Source organism: Dipodomys ordii, unplaced genomic scaffold (assembly GCF_000151885.1).
Source record: "Dipodomys ordii isolate 6190 unplaced genomic scaffold, Dord_2.0 Scaffold24, whole genome shotgun sequence".
Classification (NCBI taxonomy): domain Eukaryota; kingdom Metazoa; phylum Chordata; class Mammalia; order Rodentia; family Heteromyidae; genus Dipodomys; species Dipodomys ordii.
In genome coordinates, this window is record NW_012267240.1 from 14,270,597 (window position 1) to 14,290,719 (window position 20,123).

At 37.1% G+C, this 20,123-nt stretch overlaps 1 protein-coding gene across 3 annotated transcripts in view; it reads left to right on the plus strand.

Annotated features, from left to right (window-relative positions):
* Trdmt1 (tRNA aspartic acid methyltransferase 1) overlaps positions 1-19,923 on the plus strand; it is a 42,919-nt gene extending 22,996 nt beyond the window's left edge. For 2 of the 3 annotated variants that reach the window (XM_013014615.1, XM_013014616.1), the window contains 8 exons: positions 1,700-1,771; positions 2,366-2,431; positions 5,156-5,225; positions 6,305-6,388; positions 8,058-8,401; positions 11,283-11,340; positions 12,729-12,858; positions 19,647-19,923. In XM_013014615.1, the coding sequence (XP_012870069.1) occupies positions 1,700-1,771; positions 2,366-2,431; positions 5,156-5,225; positions 6,305-6,388; positions 8,058-8,401; positions 11,283-11,340; positions 12,729-12,858; positions 19,647-19,747 (925 nt within the window). In that variant the 3' untranslated portion in view covers positions 19,748-19,923. Of the gene's footprint in view, positions 1-1,699; positions 1,772-2,365; positions 2,432-5,155; positions 5,226-6,304; positions 6,389-8,057; positions 8,402-11,282; positions 11,348-12,728; positions 12,859-19,646 lie in introns of those variants that run through there. The other variant, XM_013014617.1, reaches the window with a different exon arrangement.
* Positions 19,924-20,123: the final 200 nt, after the last annotated feature.

Sequence of the window (20,123 nt, forward strand, 5' to 3'; positions counted from 1 at the left end):
GCTTATGTGGTGCTGAGGAATCGAACCCAGGGCCTCATGCATGCAAGGCAAGTGCTCTGCCACTGAGCCACCTTCCCAGCCCTGGAGTGCATTTGTGCATTGTACATTCCATAAATTGACACATGCATTTAATCTAATTTTTCTTAGCAGCATTATAATTGTTCATTAAAACAATTACATTGTGGTTACTTAGCTATGTGTTTCAAGGAATCACTTTTTACAAAATTTTTGACTAATTCATCTTCACTTAGGCATTTAAAAATATTTTCATTATTTAAATACTAATAATAGTAATCCTCTAAGTGTCTTTTGTAGAATATGTCATTTTGTTTAAAAAGCATATGGCAGGGCAGACATTACTGTTGTTATTTTACATGTGAGAAACTGAGACATAGAAAGGTTAAGGAACTAACCATGTTAATGTTTTAATGTACATAACTTCAAATGGAAGATTACATGTAACAAATACCTGCTTCTAGTGATAGTTTCATGCTCTCTTACTGTGTATTTATGTTCCATACATTGCTTCTGGTACTATAGTTCCTGTCCTGGAGTGAGGCTTATAGTCTAGTAGAAGAAAATGATAAATAATTTTGATATAAATTATATAGTGTCAGAATATTGAAGGTGCCATGAGAGCATAGAGGCAAAAATGGCTTGCTGCCTACCAGAAGAAATTCTTTTAGGTGATGTGTGAGCTGTCTGAAAGCAGATTAGAAGTTTATCAGAGAAGGCAGAGAGCATTCCATATAAAGATGGCTCAGTGCATGTGCAAGAATGTGGCCTGTTATGGACATAAGTAGAGATGCATACTTCCATACCTCAGCACCGTAGGGCAGCATACGTTACAGCACACATATCACAGCTGTATTAGCCCAACTCTAGCTGCTGATGGCAGCAGCAACTGATTCTGTACGTGTCAGCTAAAAATTGAGAGCTAAAAATTTCCTCAGAATCTGTTTATGTCCCATTTAATCTCCTAGCTAAGCTCCAGATCCACTGGTGTTTTCTGCCCTGCAGTATGAGGAAATTGATAAGTGATGTCAAGTAACTTATTTAAGATAGGAGGCTAACAGGCACCAAGGTTTTAAACCCTAGTCCTCTGTTCCTGTTATGCAGGCCCATCTAAGTCTTCTTTGAACCTTGGTCATGTCATGAACCTTCCTTGGGAGATTTATTTGCTAGCCCAAGTACTACCTGTTTACATGACTTGATCTGATCCTAGTTAGTCTGACCAAGTTGTAACTCTGCATATAGAATCAAGCCTTCAGATTAAGTGTCTGTTTACATTGGACAAAAATACCTCAGTATTGCTTATTATTTAATCTGCTTAAGTGGTGGTTATGGCCAATGCCATAGGTAATGACCTCCTTGCTCTCTTACCCAGTCACCTCTTGCTGTCTTACCTGAGTAGAGCAAAAGATGCCATCATCACATTATACATATGTATGTGAATTTTCCCTAAATAAATGATTTTAAGAGAGTAATTGATTTTTCTTCCCATTGGTTTCTTATTCTTGTTTCATGTAAGTTTTTTGGACAGATTACTTTGTAAAAATGAATTTTCATCATGTTTATTATGTGTGTAAGACTGACTTTTATTTTTAATTCCCAGTTTTGATTTTTTTAACTCGGATTAAAAAACTGGTATATTTATATGAAATTATTGATGAACTTCTTTGTTTTTTAATCCCTATAGAATTGGCCTGCAGGGTGATATGAGTGATCCACGGACAAATAGCTTCTTACATGTCCTGGATATCCTTCCAAGGTGAAAACTTAGATTTTTTTTTAAAGACTTACCTTAAATGTATGTAAAACTATGGCTCTGGAAGAATGTGATGCTTGTCATTTTATAGGTATTTAGGAGTTCATATATACTTCCTTCCTACTTTATCACCTTTTCAATGACTAATTAATGTAACTGTGAATGTGCCAGGATTTAGTCAGGGTTTGCCATCACAGTGAGAGATGAATCTACACTAGCTAAATTGCATTGCCTCTGCTCATAGCAATGCAAATGGTGTTAATATCAGGGAATGTTGTTACCCAAGGCCTAGAAACGCCTGCAAACTCTAGGTGCATTATATTCTCTGTAAAAAGCATCCCTTTGAGTAGGCAATGCAGTGGCTTGACTCTGCAAACCCAGGTTCGGAGACAAGTTTGAATGGAGATTAACATTTTCAAGTGTGAACTTTGCCATGTTTATGTGCCATGTTTATGGAGAAAAATTAGTAAAATATGGATGATCTCTATCATAAAATATTCATTTATAATAAAAAGTTCAGAAAATTACCTCATTCTTATAAGTAGTGATTTTCTTTTTTCTTTATCATGAAATATCTGTAACTGCTTTGTTTTTTAGATTACAGAAATTACCAAAATATATCCTTCTGGAAAATGTTAAAGGGTTTGAAGTATCTTCTACAAGGTAAGAAAACATCTGTCAGTAGGAAGTGTCAGGAATAAAGATCTCAAAAATGAACATGTATATTCTGATATTTTAAATAGGTTACATATTTATTAGTATTGACTTTGACTAACAATTTTCAGCTTTGCAAACTTTGATTCTACTTATTCTTTCCCATTTTGAAATATTATCCTTTTTGTAAAAATGATATTTCTAGGATGCTCTTAGTTTTAGTCACTTACATTAGTGCCTATCTCTTTTGAAGTAAAAATGTTCTGATTAGCATAAAACCTTGTTTCCATTTCTTGGAGTTCATTTCAATAATCATTGTTTTATATCATCATATGCCCATAGCTATTGAACCTTTGTGATCGTCTCCTAAGAATACCCTCTTTTGGGGACTGGGAATATGGTTTAGTGGTAGAGTGCTTGCCTAGCATGCATAAAGCCCTGGGTTCGATTCCTCAGTATCACATAAACAGGAAAAGCTGGAAGTGGCACTGTGTCCTAAATGGTAGAGTACTAGCCTTGAGCAAAAGAAGCTTCGGGAGCTGGGCACTGGTGGCTCATGCCTGTAATTGTAGCTACTCAGGTGGCTGAGATCTGTGGATCGCAGTTCAAAGCAGGAGAATCCATATGAGACTCTTATCTCCAGTAAACCACCAGAAAATGGTAAGTGGCACTATGGCTCAAGTGGTAGAGCGTTAACCTTGAGCTGAAGAGCTGAGGGACAGCACCCAGGCCCAGAATTTAAGCCCTAGGTCTGGTAAAAAAAAAAAAGAAAAGAAAAGAAAAAAATATCCTCCTTTGGTCTGTGTGAATCTCTAGAGTCCTGTATAATTTATTATGTCCACGTCTATTGTTTTGTGTTTTACCATCCAGTGTGTTTACCTGTAGATTTATAGGCACTTTTTAGTTACAACAAATGAGGGAAACATGCAACTGATGTTTCTTTGGGTCTGGCTTACTTTGCTTAATATAATTTTTTCCAAGTCTTTCTATTGCCTTACAAATGGGGCAATGTCATTTTTTTCTGATGGAAGTATAGAATTTCATTTTCTTGATCCACGCATCTGCTGAGGGGCATCTGGGTTGATTCTATATTTTGGCTATGGTCAACAATGCTGCACTGAACATGATTGTGCTAGTAGTTTTAATGTGGCCTTGTTTGTGGTCTATTGGATAAATGCCTGGGAGTGGAATTGCTGTCTTAGAAACAAGAGGTTTTATGTTATTTTGCTTCGAGTTTGTTTTTTCTTTGTCACTGCTTTTAATTTCTGTACCTTTTGTCTTGTATGTAAGGGGGAACACAGAAATGGTGGGACAAAGGGTGAACAAATGCAGCAGTGACACTTGCTAGACACTATGTTGAAAATTAACTATACAGGTCGAGAGGGGAAAACTGGAAGAAAAGAAGGAGAGAGGAGGGCTGGGAAGTTGGCTCAGTGGTAGAGCGCTTGCCTTGCATGCATGAGGCCCTGGGTTCGATTCCCCAGCACCACATAAGCAAAAAAGAAAAAAGCCAGAAGTGGTGCTGTGGCTCAAGTGGTAGAGTGCTAGCCTTGAGCTGAAGAGCTGAAGGACAGTGCCCAGACCCAGAGTTCAGGCCCCACTACTGGAGCCCCCCCAAAAAAAAGAAGGAGAGAGGAACCTAACTCCTCTGTATATTACCTTTACAATAACAATAAAGTAAAATAAAAATAAAAATAATTTTTAAAGTAATAAATATAATCAATTTGCTTGCAAAAAAAGTTCTGATTAAGAACAGATTGTGAGCTGGATGCCAGTGGCTGAGGCTGCAATCCTATGATCAGTGTTTGAAGGCAGCCCCAGCAGGAAAGTCCGTGAGACTCTTAACTTCCAATTAACCTCCCCTCTTCCCCCACACCCACACACATTAGAGCTGGAGTTGTAGGTGTGGTTAGTGGTAGAATGCTTGCGATTGTCACAAAAGTTTAGAGACAGCTTCTAGGCTCAGAGTTCAAGCCTCAGGACAAGCAAACAACAAAAGAACAGATTGTTTCGGTAGGATTTTTCTGCCCTATTAATTAGGGCCTCCACATTCCATGAAAAAGCCCCATATCTGGGTTCAGTGAGATGGCAGTTTAGGGAAAAGATGTCAGTCTGAGCGAGTGCTTAGGTCTGTAACTCCTGCTGCTCACTAAGGGTTTTCCATTTAATCTCCTACTGTGAAGCTGTGATTCTCACCCCCTTGGCAAATTCATCATCAAATGGTTAACAATTTAGGTACATCTTCTGGTAGCTTCATTTACTTATAATTCAGAATTGTATATATGTTTATTAAAATGTAATTTTTGGCCTGGCCAAGGTGGCTCACAGCTATAATCCTAGTTACTCAAGAGGCTGAGATCTGAGGATGGTAATTCAAGGCCAGCCCAAGATTTGAGCACAGTGGTTAAGGGCCGGCCCAGGATGTGAGGGTTGGTGGTTCAGGAACAGCCCCGGTAGAGACATCATTGAATCTCCTGTCAACAGTTGTCCAGCAAAAAGCCAGAAAAGGAGTTGTGTCTCAAATGGTAGTACTCCCTGTGTGTTTAAGGCCCTGAGTTCAAGCCTGAGTACTCGGTCTTACACACAAAAAATGTAATTTCTCAAAGATGGATCTGATTTAGCAGCATTGTCTTTCTAAACAGCTTGTGTACAGTTAACGGTTTTACTTGTGGGTGAAGTTTTCTGCTTATTTACTATAAGAACCTCATTTTCATTTTTTTTCTCTCTTTTCAGAGACCTATTGATACAAACAATAGAAAATTGTGGCTTTCAGTACCAAGAATTTCTATTATCTCCAACCTCTGTAGGTACCACATTTTAAACCATTATATAAATTATAATTTAAATAGATGTTTCTAATAATATTTTATATAAATCCTGAAATTTAGACATGAGTCTTATTTTCTATAGAATTTAGTGTCTGCATGTAGCTTTTTTGATGGAAAAATATATAATTCATATAAAGTTCATAAATTATATTTTTCTTTTAGAAAATAAATGTTGTCATGCTTTGAAAATATATGATATACGGTGATTTCAAGTGAAGTGTTATTTAGTGATGCTTTAATCCAAAACAGAAAATAAAATGAATATATTATTTTCTAATTATATTTTTGTGGCATAACAAATTATAAACATTTCTTTCATTTCATTTTTAAGAAATCTAAGTAATTTGTTCTAAAAAAATTTTGGCAGATTTTAATTTTATAAGTGTTGCCATTTTTGTTATTGTTATATTTAGTTTCTAATCTTCTTTAGCTATAACATGTAGCTCTTTGCCTAGAAATTAAAACTTACTTAAAAATTAGATGTACAATAAACTGTGGAAATTAGAAATATATCTAATTTCTTTAAATATATTTCATATTTATTGACTTTTAACTCTTAAAATATTATATCTTCCTTTTTAATGCAATAATAAGTAACCAAGAATTTGAACTTAATTTTTTAAAATGTTTACTGTATTGGCAAGAATAAATGTAAAAATCCTCTCATTTTACTTGGGAAATATAAAATGAAAATTATTTACAGACATATGATTTACCATATTCAAACTTCATTCAGACAAAAGTACAGAAAAGAACTTTAAAGGTCTTGCAATAGCTTGAAAGAAAATAAACAGAAGAAGCCAGAGGTAGTGCTGTGGCTCAAGTGATAGAGTGCTAGCCTTGAGCAAAAGAAGCTCAGGGACAGTACCCAAGTCCTGAATTCAAGCCCCAGGAATGGCAAAAAAAAAAAAAAAAGACGAAGAATGCTTCCAAAAACCAGCAGTGTGTAGTCTACTCCAGCAGAATCCTGATATCTAGATGTAGACTAGGTGCTAAAGTTTGTAGAAATCTCTTTAGTTTGGTATCCTGACTAACTGCTCTGTTCTGTTTATAGCTTGGCATTCCAAATTCAAGGCTAAGGTATTTCCTCATTGCAAAGCTTCAGTCAGAGCCACTACCTTTTCAAGCCCCTGGTCAGGTACTATTACTGTGGTTATTGTTGTTGCTGTTGTTCATTTGTTCCGGATATGTGTCAGTCAGCTATTTCCTTTTCAAGAACCTCTTTGTGTGTGTGCTGTATTCCTTATTATAGACCACATTCTGTATCCATCTTCAAGGCCTTTTCTGCTCCTGATGCCACTTTTACTTTAAACAAAGCCAACATACATGAAACATATTTTTAGTAGGAGAGAATGTTACAAGTAAAAAAAAAAATTACCATTACTGCTATTTCCCTTCTCACCATTGACTTTTTGTTATTTTTTAATTTTTAAATTATTTATTATTTGATTATTAAAACTATTGGTTATTTTTGTTAAAATATTATATACTTGGGACTGGGAATGTGGCTTAGTGATAGAGCACTTGCCTAGCATTCATGAAGCCCTGGGTTTTATTCCTCAGTAACATATACACAGAAATGCCAGAAGTGGTGCTGTGGCTCAAGTGGTAGAGTGCTAGTCTTGAGCCGTAGAAGCTCAGGGACAGTGCTCAGGCCCTGATTTCAAGCTGCAGGACTGGTCAAAAAAATAAAATTAAATTAATAAAATAAAAAAATCATATACTTTCCTAAAAACAGCTTAAGAGTATTTTAACACAATGGTTGCATTTTTTGGGGGGAGGGGGGTCTGGTCGTGGGGCCTGAACTCTGGGCCTGGGCGCTGTCCCTCAGCTCTTCAGCTCAAGGCTAGCGCTCTACCACTTGAGCCACAGCGCCACTTCTGGTTTTTTTCTTTTTGCTTATGTGGTGCTGAGGATCGAACCCAGGGCCTCATATATGCAAGGCAAGTGCTCTACTACTGAGCCACCTTCCCAGCCCCATTGGTTGCATTTTTTAAGCCAATACTGTTTAGCCGAATTGATTAAAATCTAGTAATAATTAGTATAACTGAAATTTAAATACTCATTTCCTATAGATAGGAATGTAATTAGGTGAACAATTTTATGCACTTTGGTTAAAAACGAGGGTGGAGTGGGGCACCAGTGGCTCACACCTGTAATCCTGGTGATTCAGGAGGCTGAGATCTGAGGATCGAGGCTCAAAGCCAGTCCAGTCTGTGAAGACTCATCTCCAATTAAGCACTGGAAAACTGGAAGTAGCATTGTGGTTCAAAGAGGTCAAGCACTAGCCTTGAGCCAAAGAGCTCAGGGGTAGCACCCAGGCCCTGAGTTCAAGCCCCACAGATGACAAAGAAAAAAGAAAATAGGGGTGGTTAATAAGTTTCAGTGGTTCAAGGAAATGGTCAGTAATCACTGGTAACTATAGCAAATAGAAGATGGGTTGTGTCATTTGAATCACCTGTATGCAGTATGTACCTTATCGCCCTTTCCCTAGTATTCAGTTCCAGAAACAATCTAGACAGTATATTCAGAAAGGCATAATCATTAAAAATGCATGATTTGTCCTTCATATAATAGGACTTGGTACAGGTTATGAGTTTTATAGAAGTTTTTCCTGTGGGCCTCATGAGCAGAAATAACTTTTCATGATGAAAAGTGGTTTTCTTTTTTTAATTACTAGTTTTCTTTTTAGATCATGAGTATGTTCCAATATTTCTTTTTTAATGAAAAGAATATGGCAAACTCTTATCCCAAATACAGGCTTTGGAATGTTAATATTGCTTTCTAAACTTTTCGCTTAATGCCAGGTACTGATGGAGTTTCCCAAAATGGAATGTGGGCATCCACAAACATATGCAATAGATGCAGAAAAGAAAATTAAAGAAGAGAAAATTGAAGCCAGTGCTTGCTTAGAAAGCAGCACACACTGTTCTGGAAAGGATGGCATTCTTTATAAACTTGAAACAGCTGAAGAAATTGAGAGAAAATACCAACAGAACAGCGATCTCTCTGTGAAAATGCTAGCGGATTTTCTCGAAGATGCCATTGATATGAGTCAGTACTGTTTACCACCCAAGTCATTGCTGCGATACTCCCTTTTATTTGATATTGTCAGCCCTTCTTGCAGAAGGTCCACGTGCTTCACCAAGGGGTAGGTTTTCAAGCTGTTCCATCTGTCTTTTATACAAAATAATTAGGTTTTAATAGATATTCTTTTAGTTCTTCTCAAAGCAATAAATGTTTCATAAACCAGAATGATTTTTCCCCCTAATTGCCTGCCTGTAGAGAACGTGAGTGAAAATTCCTCTGGCGGAACATGATGTGCACTACCCACAAAAGAGTTCATAAAAGACAAGGGCATTTTTCAGTGACCTTCATGGCAGTTTCAGTGCCGTGGTGTAGGCATGGCCCCCCTAGCTTGTGAATTGCTGACTTTTAGCACCCCTCTTTCACGACATGTTAAGCCTGAGAGAGTTATGTCCACTCTCATGAGTAATGTGTTAAATAAGAAGCAATTAAATGATAACCTAAAGAAATGAATTGAGTCATCTGCAGCCCATTCAGATAATTTTTAAATTTAAATTTTACTTGGTGTTTTGAATAAGTAATACATTCTCATGGCTCAAAATTCAAAAGGTACTAAGATTGTTAAGACTCCTGGCCTCTTTCTTTTTTTATTTTTAAGTAAGTTTTTTATTGTGATAATACTGTTCAGAGGGGTTACAATTACATGAGCAAGGTAATGAGTACATTTCTTATCAAGTATTGTTGCCTCCTCCTTTATTTTTCCCCTACCATCCCTTCCCTCCCATGTCCACAACTATACTCCCCCTGGCCTCTTTCTACATCTGTCTCTTGTCCATCTAATATCTCTCCCTACATGTAATCTGTGGTAGTGATTTGTTATGTAACCACTTGGATGTTTAGTTCATGAGGAGCTGTTGAAGTATGCATGTAGAGTTTTATCCATGCTTTAAACAAATGATAGCCCACAATATACATATTATGTTTCCTTTCTTAGCTACACATCAGTACATAAAATCTCCCTTATTTTCATGGCATAGTCATAATTTGTTTTTCTACTTACCTATTGATAAACTTTTAGGGGCTTCCTTTTCTTGAGTGTCTAATACATTTTTTGCAGTTTTTTTTTTTTTTTTGTAGAATGAAGAGGCAAACTGGACCTTTTTGGAAAAGTTTTGTCTTAACACCCAGACTGCTCTATGAAGGCCATTTGCCCTCATTTGATGGGAGTTGTATGATTTGACAATTTAGACCTTCTCTTTTTACCTATTAGCTAGTATCTGTAACAAGACTCTGGGCAGCAGATACAACCATATCAGACTCATCTGATTTTCTACTCTGCCCTTGAACTTGTAGGAGTGAGGATTTATTGCTTCACTTTACCTTAGAAGATCTCTCTCAGCTGTTGTCTGTTACTAAGTTCAAGAGGTTCTGTTTAGGACTGTCATAAAACAAGACTTATCAATTTTGTGATAAAAAAAAACCAACCTTGAGATTCTTTTGTAATTATGAACAAGATATAAAGCAAGCTTTATTAGAGAAGTATATTCTATTGTAGTGAATGTCCACACATATATTTCTTTGTAGGTGGGGGTGGGAGTGGTAGGTAAGGGGTAGGGATGCTTGAATGGAGCTTGAATTCAGGGCCTGTACTTCTTTTACTCTAGGCTAGCATTGTGCCATTTGAACCAGAGCTCCACTTCAAGCTTTTTGATTGTAAATTGGAGATAAGAGTCTCGCAGACTTTCTTGTGTTAGCAAGTTTGAAACTGTGATCCTCAGATCTCAACCTTCTAAGTAGCTAGCAGTGCCCTGCTCACACACATATTTCTATGTGTAATACATGTGAAAATAATTTGAAAAACTTATTTTTTCTCAGTTGTCTTTTTAAATTTATATTCTTAAGTTCTTCTATTATGAAAAAAATAATACTTACATGTTGAATGGCCAGGTTGGCAATTATACTGGAAAAAGAAACATGCTGTACTTTTGATTTTTGAAATAGTTTATACAATTTTTTTTTTTGCTAGTCCTGGGGCTTGAACCTTGGCCTGGGCACTGTCCCTGAGCTTCTTTTGCTCAAGGCTAACACTCTACCACTTGAGTCACAGTACCACTTTTGGCTTTTTCTGTGTATGTGGTACTAAGGAATCAAACCCAGGGCTTCATGCATGCTAGGCAAGCACTCTACCACTGAGCCACATTCCCAGCCCCAACAATTTTTTTATATAATTAATTCTTGTGTGAAAATGGCAATAAAAACATTGGGTTAAGCTGGGCGCCGGTGGCTCAGGCTGAGTTCAAGCCCCATAACTGAGAAAAAAAAAAAAAGGGCTAAATGAGGGACACAAGAAGTCTCAGTGGACCTGTTTCTGTGGAATTAGCAGGGTTTGGGATCCTGAGAAAAAAATGATTGTTCAGGTATTAGTAAGTAAAATAGCAGTCTGTTTTACTTTTAACTCTTAATATGGAAGACTTGTTAGTATTGAACATATGAATATAGAATACATATTCTAATGATGAATCTTTTTTTACTTTTGGTCTATTGTGGGGCTTGAACTCTGAGCCTGGGCGCTGTCTCTGAGCTCTTCAGCTGAAGGAGAGCACTCTACCACTTGATCTACAGTGCCACTTCTAGTTTTCTTGTGGCTAATTGGAGAGTCTCATGGACTTTCCTGCCTGGGCTGGCTTTAAAGCCCAATCCTTAGCTCTCAGTCTCCTGAGTAGCTAGAATTATAGGTGTGAGACATAACATTTGATATGAAATTATAAAAACACATAATTCAGTGGCATTTATGCAACTCAAAAACTGCTACATTTAGTTACCAAGAAGTTAATTAAATAGAATGTCTTTTACCTAGTCATTTTTCAATTGAAATGCATATTTCAGTCAGGATATTGCAGAAGGATGTGTAACTGTGTGTGTATTAAGTCATTCGAGAAATCTGTAAGAAATCTAACATTACCAAATAGGTTGCATACTGAATAACATTCATGTTAACTTTCTAGTTATGGAACCTACATTGAAGGGACAGGATCTGTGTTACAGACTTCAAAGGATGTGCAGGTACCATGTATGTTTAAAACTTTTAAGCAATCTTACCTTTCATACTTAATTTGAGAATGTTAAAAATAATTCAGAATGTTCAACTGGGAATGTGTATATATGTATATATGTATGTGTATGCATATATTCTATTCATGTATGTATGTATGATCATATACATTTCTTCAATGTCAAGTAACGTTTGTTGCTGTGTATGAATTTTCATTTCGAATGTTCCATATTTTTCTTTTCTAATTTTTATTGTTGTATTTGCATTTCTTTTTATTCCATAAATAGCAAATTCAGGTTTAACCTACAGTCATTAGCACTCTAAAATTTTGCAGATCGATCTTAATATTGAAATTGTCCTTTGTAGTCCATACTTTCAAACTTATTTATAGGCAAGATATATATGTTCTAGCAAAGCACATTATTCATTTGCTGTCAACTTTTCTTGGTGTCATGTTTTAATATTACTTGATATACAGAACTAAAAATTTTTGAATAATTTCAATGTCAGATCATATTATCTTCCTTTGTACTCATCAAATTCTTGGTAAAATTTACTCATAGTAAATATTCTACCATAGGCAAATGAATGCCTAGATTTGAGAAGTCTTATTTAGTATATTTTCTTCATTTATAAGGTACCATGTTAATTGGATAAAATAGATTTACAATAAACTTTCCTTTATTTATTTTACTTTTATTTTTGTCCATTGTGGGGCTTGAACTCAGGATCTGGGCACTGTCCCTGAGCTTCTTTTGTTCAAGGATAGTACTCTATCACTTGAGCCACAGTGCCACTTCTGGCTTTTTCTGTTTATGTGATACTGAGGAATTGAACCCAGGGCTTCATGCAAGCTAGGCAAGCACTCTTCCACTAAGCCAAACTCCCAGCCTTTAAATTTTCTTTTAGTGTTAGCATTGTGAAGTTCACTTTGTTGATTTCCTTTCATACTTTTCACTGTATTATGTTTTATTATCATTATGCATTTTGATTAATTTTAAGGATTAAAAATAACAGATGAACTGAAAAGTATCCTGAAGTGTTCAGTGTCAACCCTTTCTTTGTTTCTCTTTTTCTTTTTCCTCTTTTGGATAGCCATGTTGCTTGAACACAGAGCCATGTGCTCCGTTCATCTTTCTTGCTCACTGCTGACATTCTACAACTTGAACCATGGCTCCACTTGTAGCCTTTTCTTCTTTCCCCAAATCTATGTTATCATTATAGAGCCAATTATATAATTTATTGTAGAGACATTTTTCTTATATATCATGTTACCATGTGATATAGCAGACTATACCTCCAACATTTGTAAGCTGTTATTATTGGAAATTTGATCTTAACAAATCTGGTTGCACTCACTATATTCCCAGTTATACTGATTGATTGATTGATTTCACAGATTGAGAATATCTACAATTCCCTTTCCAATTTGCCAGAAGAAGAAAAGCTAACAAAATTGGCAATGCTTAAACTACGATATTTCACGCCTAAAGAAATAGCAAATCTCCTTGGATTTCCTCCAGATTTCGGTATGTGGGATCCATGCAGATCACAGCTTTCATTTACTAAAGCTCCCCCAATTTTTTTCTTTTCTTTCTTTGTCAGTCAGGGCCTGTACACTTTCCCTAAGCCTCTTTGTATTCAAAGCTAGTGCTCTATCACTTGAGCTATAGTATCATGTCTGGTTTTTTCTGTGTAGTTTATTGGAGGTAAGAGTCTCACAGACTTCCCTGCCCAGGCTGGCTTTGAACCACAGTCCTCAGATCTCAGTCTCTTGAGTAGCTAGGATTACAGGCGTGAGCAAGCTCCCCAAATTTTATCATTTTTTATTTATTTCATAAATAAGACCTTGCCCAGATAGGTCAGTTCAGAAAACTCATCCTTCCCTGATGGCTCCATTTTTTTTGGGGGGGGGGGCGTGGCTGGCGGGGTTGTTCCTCTCTGTTCCCTTTCCCTAATGCCTCAGTCCATTCCCTTCTGACTCAGTAGCAGAGACTCCAGTGTGTGTCAGTTTCCCCAGGCAGGAGGCACAGATGAGCAGTTCCCTTCATCCCCCAGAGGCTTCTTTATAGCATTCTCTTTCCAACTTACTTTCTGGCTTCCAAGTTCTGAACCTAATAACCCCTCACTTGTGAAATGGTGCTTCCATTGGCTTTTTAAAATAAAGAAATTTAAAAGCAGTTCAGTTGAGGACTTTTCTTTTCTCAATGAGGGAAGGTTTCTTTCTATTTATTCTCCTCCAGCAGAGATCCATCCTTATCAGTTGTATGCCTTTCTCTTCCTGCAAGGGTTAATTTTGTGGAGAAAAGAGTAGGTGGGGAGGCAGTCTAAGAAGGAGTTTTCCAAAGGAAAGAAAAAGATTAATAAAAACCACAGAAACCAGCATTGACCAAAGATTAGGGGATCTTCAGCAGGGTGCCTCAAAAACAAAAGCAAAGATAGACAAAGTCCCACCTCAGGCACTTCAGGAAATCCAGGAATTTTTACCACTAAGAGAGATTAGACACACTGTCCTGGAGGGCATGGCGTAGCCTGGCCCCCTCTTCCTAACTCCATTGCTGGCCCTGGCTCTCTTCTGTGAAGGAGTCTGAGAATGGTGTATTATCAGTGCCCAGCTAATGGGCAGAGGGAGGGATACCATGCCTTCAGAGCTACAGGAGGAAGAAATGTACATTTGAGGCCATGACTGGGAATTTGAATGTAGAAAAGGAAAACTTTACTAAATTCAATGCTCTTGTAATATGAACACCGTACCATTCTTAAATAATGGGTGAAAGGAATGGGGTTTCACATTCTAAATGGTAGATTTACCACTGAGGCTTTGGAACACAATCCTTTTGTACACTGGATACAAACACATTATAATCTAACCACTCCCTTGGTAGATGACTGTCTGCGTATAGTCACAGCAGCCAGCTTTCTTTTCTACTCCCTGCCCCCCCCACCTTCGGTGATCTCATTCAGGCCCAAATATCTTGGGGAGTATTATTGAAGAAAAACACAGACGTTCCTTGTCTTGGTTTATGTCACAGAGCGAGTGAGAACATCATAGCACAAAGAACTGAGAGTTGGACTCGATTCTAATTTCCAGTTGCTTTCTTGGTGACTATATTTCTTCCTTTTTGAACAGTTAGACATACTTTACTTACCACTTGAGAGAGAAAAAAAGAGTGATTATTCAATAAAAAATGAAGTCTTCCTACAGTGCTCGTTTATTCCAGGAGCTACAGTCACTTTGGTTATCCTGAAACTTGATGAGGAGCACAGACAGAGGCTATATAGTCAGAATAGGTTTGAATCCTCATTCCACTTCAACCTGTCTTAGTTTAGTCATTTGCAAAATGGGAAAAATCATAGCACCAATTTCATAGGGCTAGGAGAGTTTAGTGAATACTATATTATAGATGTCTGCCTGGTATCTGAGACAATGCAATATTTGTGTTATTTTTATTTTCAAATGATAGATACTTTATAACTTGATAATTTATCATTTTAAACATTTTAGATATGTTAAAATAGACATTTTTATATTCTCTGAATATGTATAACATATATGAGAAAAGAGGCTTTTAAGTTGCTGAATCTAAAATATATGCTGTGTTGTGTGGACAACTTGCCCTGATGCTTCCCCTAAGCACCTCATGTATGTTTCCATGGTTATAGGCTCTGGACTCCAAAATAGTCTTAGTTTGATCTGTTTGTCCACTGGCAAAGCAGATATGCATCAGTTTCTATGTACATTGTGTCCTGATTCTTTGTGACCGGTAGTATTCACTTGTGAGGCAGCAAGGGAAGAAAGGGACCGAACCTACACTCACTAGATGGGAGCTACCATCTTGACCTTGAGAGAGACCTAACTTACACTCATTAGATGGAAGCTACTGCCTTGATCTTGAGAGGGACCTAACCTGCATTCACTGGAAGGAAGCTACGGTTTTGGCTTTGTTAATTCATGTTTCTTTTCAAGAATTATGGTCTTTAAGTTTTCTTCCTTTCTTTTTTCTTTCTTTTTTTTTTTCTTGCCAGTCCTGGCGTTTGACCTCAGGACTTGTGCACTGTCCCTGAGCATCTTTTTTTTTTTTTTGGTGTTGGGAAATTTTTTTTTATTGTGAAAATACTGTACAGAGGGGTTACAATTACATGGGCAAGATAATGAGTACATTTCTTATCAAGCATTGTAGCCTCCTCCTTCGTTTCCCTGAGCATCTTTTGTTCACAGCTAGCACTCCATCACTTGAGCCACCCAGCCACCTCTGGCTTTTTCTCTTTATGTGGTACTGAGGAATCGAACCCAGGGCTTCATGTATGCTAGGCTAGCACTCTACTAATAAGCCACATTCCCAGCCCTGTCTTTAAGTTTTAAAAGTCTCCTTTAAACTTGAAAATTAATGTAATTTTCTCCCGTAAGACAGTTTGAACTTTAATATCAGTATATAAAATATATTTAGATACACAGCACATAATTTTAAAAAATCTTATTTGTTCTGAAACTGTTCCTTCTCATCAAAGCTTCGGAGTAATCTTTCATTTTTTATTCTTTTTTCTTTTTTGTGCTAGACCTGAGGCTTGATCTCAGGATCCAGGTATTGACCCTGAGCTTTTGTGCTCAAAGAACTAGCCCTCTACCACTTGAGCTACAGCTCCTCTTCCCAGTTCTTTTGATGGCTAATTGGAGATAAGAATTTCATGGACTTTCCAACCCAGGCTCTCTTCAAACCACAATCCTCATATCTCAGCCTTTGAGTAGCTAGGATTACAAGTGTGAGCCACTAGCATCTGGCCCTTCAATGCAATCTTAGCACTATAAAAGATTATCCTTAGGATAGTCTAAAAGCTGATTTGTAAATGCTCCTGTACCTCTATTTTCAACAAAATATTTTTTTTGGCCAGTCATGTATGCTAGGTAAGCATTCTATCACCAAGCCATATTCGCAGCTCTTCAACTAGATAGATGATAGATAGATAGATGGATAGATAGATAGATGGATAGATAGATAGATAGATAGATAGATAGATAGATAGATATTTTGGGCGGGGGTCATGGGGCTTGAACTCTGGGCCTGGGCACTGTCCCTCAGCTCTTCAGCTCAAGGCTAGCACTCTACCACTTGAGCCATAGCGCCTCTTCTGGCTTTTCTGTTTATGTGGTGCTGAGGAATCAAACCCAGGGCCTCATGCATGTGAGGCAAACACTCTACCACTGAGCCACCTTCCCAGCCGTTCCACTAAGTAATTTTTGAGATGAATAATATGCTTATTTTAGGACATACACTTTACAATCACACTTGATTACAAATGACAGCTCTCTTATAGTAACTATTATTATGGCAACTATTATTATGAAGCAACTTTAGCATAGCTCTACCTTTTGGCTTTTCCAAATAGGTGAAATTTTATTTTGTTGTTGTTGTTGGTGGTCGTGGGGCTTGAACTCTAGGCCTGGGCGCTGTCCCTCAGCTCTTCAGCTCAAGGCGAGCGCTCTACTATCTGAGCCATAGCACCACTTCTGGTTTTCTGGTAGTTATTTGGAGATAAGAGTCTTACAGACTTTCCTGCCTCAGCTGGCTTTGAACCACGATCCTCAGATCTCAGCCTCCTGAGTAGCTAGGACTACAAGTGTGAGCCATGGGCGTCAGACTAAAATTTTAATGCTCTTTCATTATTTCCCTCGTTTCATTAACTAATTTGCTTTTTCTTCAATTACTTATTATGTCAAAGTGTCCTGAATGTGAAGAGAAATCCAATAAGAAAAAGTCAGTTTGTAGAAACACAGTATGAAAAGCAACTGAGAGAGACTTGCATTCAGAATATTAAAAGAACAGCCAGGCACTGGTGGCTCATGCCTATAATTCTAGCTACTCAGGAAGCTGAGATCTGAGCATCACAGCTCAAAGCCAACCTGGGCAGCAAAGTCCATGAGACTATGATCTCCAATTAACCACCAGAAAACCAGAAGTGGCAGTGTGGCTTAGGAGGTATAGTGCTAGCCTTTAGCTGAAGAGCTCAGGAACAGTGCCCAGGCCCAGAGTTCAAGCCCCATGACCTACCAAAAAAAAAATATATATATATATATGTGTGTGTGTGTGTGTGTGTGTGTGTGTATTTAAAAGAACGCTATAATGCAACAATAAAAGCCAAAAATAACCTAACTTTAAAATGTGCACAGAAATTTAATGTGCATATTTCTGAAGAAGATAGACAAATAACCAATAAGCATATATAAGATATTTAACATCATTAGCTACTAGAGGAAATGTAAGTCAAATTACAATGAAAATTACTTCATACCTACTCACATGACGGAATGAAAAAGCACAGAATCAGCAAAACTGGAGAAATTAAAACTTATGAGACTCTTGATGGAAATTCTAATAGTTCCACAAATATTAAACATAGAGATATTTCACACATATCACTTCTAGGTATATATATATCTAACAGAATTGAAAGCTGGTTTCTACACAAAAACATATACAGGAATGTGCACAACAGTATTACTTATCATAGTCCAAAGTACAAACAGCCCAATTAAAATGTGTTCTATCCTTAAAGGAGAATATTATACAGGTATGAAAGTAAGTATTAGTACATACAACAATACTAAGAAACCATGAAAACATTATGTGAACTGTAAGGAGCTAGATATGAAACAGCATATTATTTGGTTCCATTAATACGAAATGTTCCAAATAGACAAAGTCATAAGTACAGAAAGTAGATTGGTTGGGAGGGTGAGGAAAAATGGGGAATGACTCAATGGTTACCAGTTGTAGGGTTTTTTTCAGCTTTTTAAAAAAATTACTGTTATTATAAAGGTGATATACATAGGGGTTACAGTTACATAAGTCAGGTAATGAGGACATTTCTTCCTTCCTTCCTTCCTTCCTTTTTTCTTTCTTTCTTTCTTTTTCTCTCTCTTTCTTTCTTTCTCTTTCTTTCTTCTTTCTTTTTTTCTTTCTTTCTTTCTTTCTTTCTTTCTTTCTTTCTTTCTTTCTTTCTTTTTTAGTCGGTTGTGGGGCCTGGGTGCTATCCCTCAGCTAAAGGCTAGTGCTCTACCACTTGAGCCACAGGGCCACTTCTGGTTTTCTGGTGGTTTATTGGAGATAAGAATCTCACAGTCAAAAAAAAAAAAAAAAAAGAATCTCACAGTCTTTCCTGCCTGGGTTGGCTTTGAGCCTGGATCCTTAGATCTCAGCTTCCTGAATAGCTAGGATTACAGGCGTGAGCCACTGGCGCCTGGCTAATGAGAACATTTCTTTTTGGACAATATCACTCCTTCCCTCACTGTCTCCCAGTTGTTTTCCCCCATACCCACCTACAAGTTTTCTTTCTGGGATAATGAAAATGTTCTAGAATTAATAAAGGTGTTTAAAATACTCTGTACTAAAAACTAGTCAGTTGAGTTTTGGAGTCTAATTTCCATTTTCTGTGAGAGAACAGAAAATAGTTCTCTCCTATTTCTTCCTACTTTATCACTGTTGCCCTAAAACAGTTGCTAATTTTTTTTTTTTTGGTCCGGTCAGTCGTGGGGCCTGAACTCTGGGCCTGGGCGCTGTCCCTCAGCTCTTCAGCTCAAGGCTAGCGCTCTACCACTTGAGCCACAGCGCCACTTCCGGCTTTTTTTTCTTTTTGCTTATGTGGTGCTGAGGAATCCATCCCAGGGCCTCATGCATACAAGGCAAGCGCTCTACCATTGAGCCACCTTCCCAGCCCCTACCTTTTTTCTTTTGTTTATGGGGTGCTGAGGAATCAAACCCAGGGCCTCATGCATGCAAGGCAAGCGCTCTACCACTGAGCCACCTTCCCAGCCCCCACAGTTGCTAATTTTTTTTAAAGGTTGAATAAATAAAAATGGTAGCCACCACTTTCTATAGCATATTTACTGTGGATACATGCACACACAGATGATACTATGTAATATGATGTGATATTTATAGTTTCTCATTTTGTGGACAATATTCTAATACTTTGGTCTCCAAATTCTCATTTATGAAGAAAACTTCATGGAAACTTTTAGAGATTTATTGTGTCTCTTAACAAAGAGTATCCATTTTGAAAAATGTTTCTTGAATTACTTTCATTGTTGTGAGCCATAGAGTACTTAGGTGAACTAAGACAGGTACAATATCTTTCAGTCTCCTTCAGTGAATTGTCACCCAGGACCATCAACATGTCTGTAGTTCATTGCTCACCGAAGCATTGCTGTGAGGCACGTGACAGCATTTATGAGACGGCATTTGTGCTCTTACAAAAAGATCCCTTGTACCTCTGAGAATTAGAATTACAAATGACTATTATTGTTGCCTCTCTTTTCTAGAATTTCCTGAGAAGATAACAATGAAGCAGCGTTACCGTCTACTTGGAAATAGTCTCAACGTGCATGTTGTAGCTAAACTAATCAAGATCCTATGTGAATAATTCTGAAATAACGGAAATGAAGGTCACGATATTACTTCACTTGCCAAGGCAGTAATTCTGAAATTGTTTTGAGCTAAACCTGATTAAGATTCACCTAAATTATTTTACTCTTTCTTTGGTAAGAAATTTGGAATTTTCATAAAATATGAATGTTTTATTAAATCTATATTGCTATATTTTGTAAAGCATTAGATTATTGTTGTGCTTTATGAAGGATATATTTTTATATGAAACCTAATTATGTCTGTGAAATACCTTTGTAATCTGGTATAAACAAATTTCATCTAAACAAATACATTTTACATCAAATTATCATCATTCAACTTAGACAATAGTATGATACTTCTAATTTTTTTTTTTGTCGGCCGTGGGGCTT